The following is a 9073-nucleotide window of genomic DNA, read 5'->3' as shown; positions in this document are numbered from 1 at the left end:
ACAATGGTTCATATCTTATTTTTATCTGGCTTTCTGTCACAATGGTGACAAGTCACAATGGTGACGATGGTCATACCACTATTAGGTCAATGAACTCTAATAGTGACGTTCCTCCCTAGTAGGTCAATGAACCTAACTGAGAGAAATAGTAATGTGCACAATACCCCACTAACCAATAAATCAAGATATCCACGACTTAGTCCCTGTAATTATAACACTTTGAAAATAATTTGGAGTATTGTAAAGCAGTTGATAAAAAGAAAATGACTCACAAACTGTGAGAAAAGAGAATGGACTCACATTGCAGATTTAACGAGCAGTGTATAAGCCTACTGATTTGTAAGGACCGCTTTTCAAAAATAATAGATTAACTACATAAACAAGATTTTTCGGAGAATTAAAATACCACTTTGACGCTTAAAGAAATTTTTACAAAAATTGGGCATGACCCGTTTGTAAAACGGACATACCCCCTGTTTTTACATAACATACAACGTTTACCTACGACCCAATTTACATAAAACCATTCCAACAAAAGTAACGAGTTTTTTAAATCTAAAACATTTCAACAAAGTCTAACAAAGTGGCAAAACATGGACCCAAAAGTATGCATATGAGTTGCGGAAGCGCTTGGTATTATAAAGCTTGAACATGTGCTCGTCCCATAACTCCAAATCGCCTATAGAGGTGCTTTACCTACATTAACATTCACAAATTTAATAAGTTAGTTATCTCATAGAAAATCATAACCTTTCGATTTAGCTTTAACCACATAAAACATTCTTACTCTTAAGCATACAACAACCGAATAATTGGGTTAAGCATAACCACTCTCGTAGAGAGTTTGACATACGCATTCGACCCGTGTAATTGGGTTTAGCATAAACACTCTCGTAGAGAGCTAAGCATACGCATTCGACCCATGAAATTGGGTTTAGCATAAACACTCTCGTAGAGAGCTAAGCATACACATTCAACCCATGAAATTGGGTTTAGCATAAACACTCTCGTAGAGAGCTAAGCATACACATTCGACCCATGAAATTGGGTTAGCATAACTCAACACTACTTTCATTAACATACCCAAATCCACAAGGGATTTGTCGCTTGCTTACTACATCGTCGATCTCGTTATATAAGAATAGCTTTTACAACGAAATTTTATATAAATGGGAAATATAATAAAGACTCGTATGACACGAAGCATACCTCGATCTTGTGCTCCTTCCGCTTGCTTAGTGCTTGTACCTTCTTCTTTCACGCCTACATTAGAACATTCGTTCACTTTATTTAGTTTGTGGCATCATTATACTATTTCCACATAAATTCTTCTTTTAGGCATTTCATCGAACACTTGGTAAGCATCATACATAAGGCACAAGGTACAAGTTTACTAAGCATGTCCCTACTAGCTCATCACAACACAAGAATCATCTTCCTCTAAATTCATATAATTTCCATTCTAAAATCAGTTTATCTAGCATTCGAGCATCACAACAATTTCACATATCAATTAACTCATGATCCTAATTCTCATGAATTTCCTATTAGTAACAAAATCTTTACAAAGTGGGTTTTTCACTACACTTTTTATAGAACATAATTTCAAGCATGATTCCTATTCTAAAAAGCAATCTTAACTCAGATTCATTACATTGGTTACAAGGAATCGAGATTTGGTCTAACCCCTCATTCTAAAAATCATAAATTCAGAAAATCAAGCTTACCACTTACGAAATTGAGGTTAGTTATTCAGATTTATGGACTCATGCACTAGATTATCTTGAGAATTTAGATCCAATTGCTTGTTTTTGCTTGAGCTAGGGTTTCCCCCTTCTCTCTGCTTGTTCGATCGACCCCCCACCAACACCAGTGTGTTGGTTTTTGTTATATTATTATTGTTATTAAAATTTTGTCATAATCACAATTTTAGTCCCTAGGGTTATAAGTGTGGATAGTTATCACACTAATTTTCTTTCTAGTTAACAATTACCAAAATCTTTTGACTTGGTTAATTATTACAATTTATACACCTTTAATAAAACAAGTAAATGAATAGCATATTTTGGGGTGTTACAAGTCTACCCCCCTTAAAAGAGGTTTCGTCCCCGAAACCTGATCACATAACAATTTAAGTATTGACATACCGAAAAGATAAGGGTAGTGCTTCCTCATTTCGTCTTCAGTTTCCCATGTAAGATCCGAACCTTTTCGGTGTCGCCATTGGACCAACACTTGTTTAACAGCTTTATTTCGGAGATTCTTCACCTTGAAGTCCTTAATGGCTACGGGTTTTTCGACATAATTTAACCCTTCATCCAACTCGATATCATCGAGTGGTACTAGTGCTGTCTCATCCGCAAGACACTTTCTTAATTGCGACACGTGGAAGGTATTGTGAATCCCGTTTAGAGCAGGCGGTAATTCCAATCGATACGCAACCCTTCCAACCCGAGCCAAAATTTTAAACGGCCCAATGTAACGAGGACCTAGCTTTCCCCGTTTGCGAAAACGGATTATACCCTTCCATGGGGACACCTTTAGCAAGACAAAATCTCCAACTTGGAACTCGATAGGACGCCTTCTCTTGTCTGCATAAGCTTTTTGCCGATCTTGAGCTGCTTTCAACCTTGTTCTAACCATTTCAATCTTTTCATTCGTTACTGCTATTAAATCACTTGGTGCAAGCTCCCTTTGTCCCACTTCGCCCCAACATACGGGAGTCCTACATTTTCTCCCGTATAATAGTTCGTAAGGTGCCATTTGAATACCACTATGGTAACTGTTGTTATAAGAAAATTCGACCAGTGGCAATTGGTCGTCCCAACTTCCCCCAAAATCTAAGGCACACGCCCTCAACATATCAACGAGCGTTTGAATGGTTCTTTCTGACTGGCCGTCCGTTTGAGGGTGGTAAGCGGTACTTATGTGCAACTTCGTACCCACACTCTCGTGAAACTTCCGCCAGTAACGAGAAGTAAATCTAGTGTCCCGATCCGAGACAATCGACACGGGCACTCCATGGCGGGATATGATCTCGTTCATATAAATTTCTGCCAATTTCTCGGAAGAGTAAGCTTCTTTGATGGGTAAAAAGTGAGCGCTTTTTGTAAGCCGGTCTACGATTACCCATATTGTATCGTGCCCTTTCTTTGTTTTAGGAAGTTTGGTTATCAAATCCATCGTTAGTTCCTCCCACTTCCATACCGGTATCTCCAAGGGTTGTAATTTCCCATACGGCTTTTGATGTTCTACTTTCACTTGGGAGCATGTTAAGCATTTCGCGACGTATTTAACTATGTCGCGCTTCATACCCGGCCACCAATAATTGGCTTTCAAGTCCCGATACATCTTTGTAGCCCCGGGATGGACCGAATATCGAGACTTATGTGCCTCGTCGAGCAGGGCAGCTTTGACTTCGCAGAATCGCGGAATCCAAATTCGGCCGAACCGCGTCTTAAGCCCGGTCGAATTTTCTTCTAGATCATCGATCACACCTTTTAATCGTTCCCTCTTCAGGTCGTCCGCTCCGAGCGACTTTATCTGGGATTCGCGGATCTCCTCAAGTAATCGTGGTGTAACTACCATCTTCATGGATTTCACTCTTATGGGAGATGGATACTCTTTACGGCTTAATGCATCGGCTACTACATTTGCCCTCCCCGGATGGTAGAGGATATCACAATCATAATCCTTGATAAGTTCCAACCACCTCCGCTGCCTCATGTTTAGGTCTCTCTGTTCAAAGAAATATTTAAGGCTTTTGTGGTCCGAGTAAATGGTGCATTTTGCCCCATATAGATAATGCCTCCAAATCTTTAATGCAAACACTACGGCCGCTAATTCCAAGTCGTGTGTGGGGTAGTTCACCTCATGAGGCTTCAATTGTCGCGAAGCATAAGCGATAACTCTCCCTCTTTGCATTAGAACACAACCCAATCCCTGGTGTGAAGCGTCTGAATAGACCACCAGGTCTTCGGTTCCGTCTGGTAACGTTAGGATTGGGGGACTTGATAGTTTTTCTTTCAACATTCGAAAAGCCTCCTCCTGTTCTTTTTCCCATACAAACTTCTCTTTCTTTCTGGTCAGTTTTGTTAAGGGTAAGGCTATCTTGGAAAAATCTTGTATGAACCTCCGGTAGTATCCAGCAAGACCCAGAAAACTTCTTATCTCTGTTGGGTTTTTCGGAGGAACCCATTTCATTACAGCATCGATCTTTGAAGGATCGACCATAACACCCTCCGCATTTATCACATGCCCCAGAAACTGTACCTCCCTAAGCCAAAAGGCACACTTTGAAAATTTTGCGTAGAGCTTCTCCTTACGGAGAGTTTCAAGTACTTCACGCAAATGTACCGCATGTTCGTCTTTGCTTCGTGAATAAACCAAAATGTCATCTATGAATACAATTACCGATCTATCCAACATGGGTCGGCATACACGGTTCATAAGATCCATAAATGCCGCCGGCGCATTTGTTAACCCAAAGGACATAACTAAAAATTCATAATGTCCGTAACGGGTTCTAAATGCGGTCTTTGGAATGTCTTCTTCTCGTACTCTAACCTGATGGTACCCCGATCGCAGATCTATCTTGGAGAACCAACTCGCCCCTTGTAACTGATCAAAAAGGTCGTCAATTCTAGGTAAAGGGTAGCGGTTCTTTATGGTTAGCTTATTTAACTCCCTATAGTCGATGCACATGCGCATCGACCCGTCTTTCTTCTTAACAAATAAGACGGGCGCTCCCCAAGGCGACACACTTGGGCGTATAAAACCTTTGTCTAAGAGGTCTTGTATTTGTGTCATTAATTCCCGCATTTCCGTGGGAGCTAATCTATAGGGAGCCTTCGCGACTGGTTTCGCATCCGGATTCAATTCGATATTGAACTCCACTTCTCGCTCGGGAGGGAGTCCCGGCAATTCTTCCGGGAATACATCCGGAAATTCGTTCACAACTTCAACATCTTCAAGCTTTGGAAAGCTTTGTTGAGTATTTGCTACGTAAGCTAAGTATGCTCTACTCCCATTGAGCACGTACTTAGTGGCTTGAACGAGAGTACATAGCTTCGCTTCCATCTTCCTTTCGCCTTGTACATTTAATCGTCTTCCACTTGGAGTTTGAAGAAATATAGATTTGGATTCACATTTTATTTCTGCATGGTTTTGAGACATCCAATCCATACCCACTATTACTTTGAATTCCCCCAAGATCATGGGGATAAGATCAATAGCAAACTCCTCATCCTCAGTGGTCAATTTGCAATTTTTACATATTTCGTGCAACAAGTAACTTTTACTATCTGCTATCTCTACTTCTAAGGGCAACGGCATTCGTTCAATCTTAAAGGATGGATGTTGAACAATTTCACTAGAGATAAACGACATGGTAGCTCCGGTATCAAACAAAACGTAAACCGGTATAGAATTTATTAGAAAAATACCTGAGACCATATTTGGCTGGGACTTGGCTTCTTCAGACGTGATCTGAAACATTCTCCCCTTTGCCCTAGAACCCTCTTGCTTCCTATCTTCTTTCTTTGACCCTTGTTGAAGCTTTGGGCATTCCGACTTGATATGCCCTTTTTCGAAACAGTTGAAACAAGTCTTTGGGTTATCCGGGCATTGATAGGACGAATGCCCCTCCTTACCACATTTAAAGCACCCCTTCTTACCTAGCAAACACTCTCCGGTATGGAGCTTTCCACATGTCTTGCATGGTGTAATCCCACCTTTCGACTTACCCTTTCTTCCTTGATCCTGAAACTTCCCCTTTTTGGATGGACTAAAACTTGTACCTTTTTCACTCGGCCTCTTTTCACCTCGCTCCTCTTGCCTTTTAATTTCGATCTCTCTATCCCGCGCTAAATCGATGAGCTCTTCAAGAGTTTCACATTTTGAGGGAGTGATGAACTCTCTAACTTCTGCTTTTAACACGCCATAGAAGCGACTTATCTTCATCCTCTCGGTTGTTACCAATTCTCCACAGAACTTCATCTTATCCATAAAATTGTTTGCTATTTCATTCACTGATTCGTTTTTCTGCCGGAGGCGTAAGAAATCCTCCTGAATCTTGTCGATCGCCGACTGAGGACAATGATATCTCATGAAGGGCCCCTTGAACTCTTGCCAAGTCATAGCTTGCAGCCTATCTTCGCCTATTTCCTTGCTGTGCGCATCCCACCAATCTTTCGCTTGATGGGTTAGTAAACCGGTAGCGAACATCACTTGGTCCTCCTTATCGCACCGGCTTCGTATAAACACCGCCTCTATATTCGAGACCCATCTTTGACATTCGACTGGGTCAATTTTACCGTCATACGTCATCGGATGGCATGCCATAAAATCCTTGTAAGTGCACCTTCGTTCCTTACCTTTACTCTTGGATCCTTCGATTAATTCCCTCAACTCTTCGAACTTATTAGTCATCATAGCATCCACAACCCCTAGAACTCGGCTTTCTACTTCTTGAGCCAACCGTGGAAGATTGGCTTGTATAACCCCTTCCGCTACTTCTGTAACTCTGTTCTCGAATGCTTCTTGTCTAGCCGCATCATTGTTATCATCATTATCATCATTGATATTTCTTGCATCGGCCATCTACACAACATCACATTTATATTTAACACAACTAACAAGCTTTCATTACGTCATATTTCATTACTCCAAGTTTATTTCATCCACCTTCCCTTAGTTGAATTTTACTTGCCTTTTAAAATTTTTACTTTTCGTTCATATTATTCGACTCGTCACCTCCGATTATTTCAAGTTCATCACTTCAAAATTTCTATTTATGGTTCCCCATACTTATGAAGTCCCTCATGGACTTTTCATCGCAATTTAGTAGGCTTTCAATTGATACGGGGACTTAGAATGGGTAAAAACAAGGCAAATCAGCGAAACAGACACACGCTAGCCGTCGGCGACGGCAGGGTAGCCCGTCGGCGACGGCTCTTAAAAGTGGGCGTCGGGTAAAAATGTCCGTAGACAGGAACTTAGGCCGTCGGCCAAAATAAGGCGTCGGCGACGGACCTACAGGGCGTCGGCGACGGCCTTCCCCTGATCATTTCGCTGCAACTTTATTTTTTTGTGTTTTAACCCATTTCCAGGTCCGTACCAGCTGCCCGGGTTCCGGAATTACTTGTTTTGATGCCCATAATTGTTACTTCACATATTTAACTTAACCTTACATCTTAAACTCATAACATATACTAGCATTTATCGAAATCATACATTATTACCTCATTGGCGATCCGGGAGCGAGCACACTTTCGAACGAGCCATTGGTTTGAGTTCAAGCATCGCGTTAAAAGCTCGAATCCCTCAAACCATGGCTCTGATACCAACTTGTAAGGACCGCTTTTCAAAAATAATAGATTAACTACATAAACAAGATTTTTCGGAGAATTAAAATACCACTTTGACGCTTAAAGAAATTTTTACAAAAATTGGGCATGACCCGTTTGTAAAACGGACATACCCCCTGTTTTTACATAACATACAACGTTTACCTACGACCCAATTTACATAAAACCATTCCAACAAAAGTAACGAGTTTTTTAAATCTAAAACATTTCAACAAAGTCTAACAAAGTGGCAAAACATGGACCCAAAAGTATGCATATGAGTTGCGGAAGCGCTTGGTATTATAAAGCTTGAACATGTGCTCGTCCCATAACTCCAAATCGCCTATAGAGGTGCTTTACCTACATTAACATTCACAAATTTAATAAGTTAGTTATCTCATAGAAAATCATAACCTTTCGATTTAGCTTTAACCACATAAAACATTCTTACTCTTAAGCATACAACAACCCAATAATTGGGTTAAGCATAACCACTCTCGTAGAGAGTTTGACATACGCATTCGACCCGTGTAATTGGGTTTAGCATAAACACTCTCGTAGAGAGCTAAGCATACGCATTCGACCCATGAAATTGGGTTTAGCATAAACACTCTCGTAGAGAGCTAAGCATACACATTCAACCCATGAAATTGGGTTTAGCATAAACACTCTCGTAGAGAGCTAAGCATACACATTCGACCCATGAAATTGGGTTAGCATAACTCAACACTACTTTCATTAACATACCCAAATCCACAAGGGATTTGTCGCTTGCTTACTACATCGTCGATCTCGTTATATAAGAATAGCTTTTACAACGAAATTTTATATAAATGGGAAATATAATAAAGACTCGTATGACACGAAGCATACCTCGATCTTGTGCTCCTTCCGCTTGCTTAGTGCTTGTACCTTCTTCTTTCACGCCTACATTAGAACATTCGTTCACTTTATTTAGTTTGTGGCATCATTATACTATTTCCACATAAATTCTTCTTTTAGGCATTTCATCGAACACTTGGTAAGCATCATACATAAGGCACAAGGTACAAGTTTACTAAGCATGTCCCTACTAGCTCATCACAACACAAGAATCATCTTCCTCTAAATTCATATAATTTCCATTCTAAAATCAGTTTATCTAGCATTCGAGCATCACAACAATTTCACATATCAATTAACTCATGATCCTAATTCTCATGAATTTCCTATTAGTAACAAAATCTTTACAAAGTGGGTTTTTCACTACACTTTTTATAGAACATAATTTCAAGCATGATTCCTATTCTAAAAAGCAATCTTAACTCAGATTCATTACATTGGTTACAAGGAATCGAGATTTGGTCTAACCCCTCATTCTAAAAATCATAAATTCAGAAAATCAAGCTTACCACTTACGAAATTGAGGTTAGTTATTCAGATTTATGGACTCATGCACTAGATTATCTTGAGAATTTAGATCCAATTGCTTGTTTTTGCTTGAGCTAGGGTTTCCCCCTTCTCTCTGCTTGTTCGATCGATCCCCCACCAACACCAGTGTGTTGGTTTTTGTTATATTATTATTGTTATTAAAATTTTGTCATAATCACAATTTTAGTCCCTAGGGTTATAAGTGTGGATAGTTATCACACTAATTTTCTTTCTAGTTAACAATTACCAAAATCTTTTGACTTGGTTAATTATTACAATTTATACACCTTTAATAAAACAAGTAAATGAATAGCATA

The 9073-nt window shown here is 39.9% G+C and overlaps 1 protein-coding gene across 3 annotated transcripts; it reads right to left on the bottom strand.

Annotated features, from left to right (window-relative positions):
* Window positions 1-409: 409 nt before the first annotated feature.
* On the bottom strand, window positions 410-8872 carry LOC110894519. 3 transcript variants are annotated; one of them, XM_022141744.2, is made up of 5 exons: window positions 8745-8872; window positions 8220-8273; window positions 5445-6600; window positions 1210-1263; window positions 410-696 (listed from the first exon to the last, which is right to left on the bottom strand). In XM_022141744.2, the coding sequence occupies exons 3-5, from the start codon at window positions 6598-6600 to the stop codon at window positions 680-682; spliced, it is 1227 nt and encodes a 408-aa protein (XP_021997436.1). In that variant the 5' UTR covers window positions 8220-8273; window positions 8745-8872; the 3' UTR covers window positions 410-679. The 3 variants fall into 3 exon arrangements, 2 of the variants coding, with proteins under 2 accessions (XP_021997436.1, XP_021997435.1); XM_022141743.2 differs by having other exon boundaries at window positions 8738-8864; XR_004874670.1 differs by lacking the exons at window positions 410-696; window positions 1210-1263; window positions 5445-6600 and adding an exon at window positions 7420-7706 and having other exon boundaries at window positions 8738-8864.
* Window positions 8873-9073: the final 201 nt, after the last annotated feature.

Source organism: Helianthus annuus, chromosome 12 (genome assembly GCF_002127325.2).
Source record: "Helianthus annuus cultivar XRQ/B chromosome 12, HanXRQr2.0-SUNRISE, whole genome shotgun sequence".
Lineage (NCBI taxonomy): Eukaryota > Viridiplantae > Streptophyta > Magnoliopsida > Asterales > Asteraceae > Helianthus > Helianthus annuus.
This window is presented reverse-complemented; position numbering and strand designations above follow the sequence as displayed.

Coding starts and splice junctions, on each gene's coding strand:
- LOC110894519 (XM_022141744.2), bottom strand. CDS start 6,600: ATGGCCGATGCAAGAAATATCAATGATGATAATGATGATAACAATGAT. Junction 1,264..5,444: donor CCAGCCAAATATGGTCTCAG/GTATTTTTCTAA, acceptor GTTCTAATGTAG/GCGTGAAAGAAGAAGGTACA.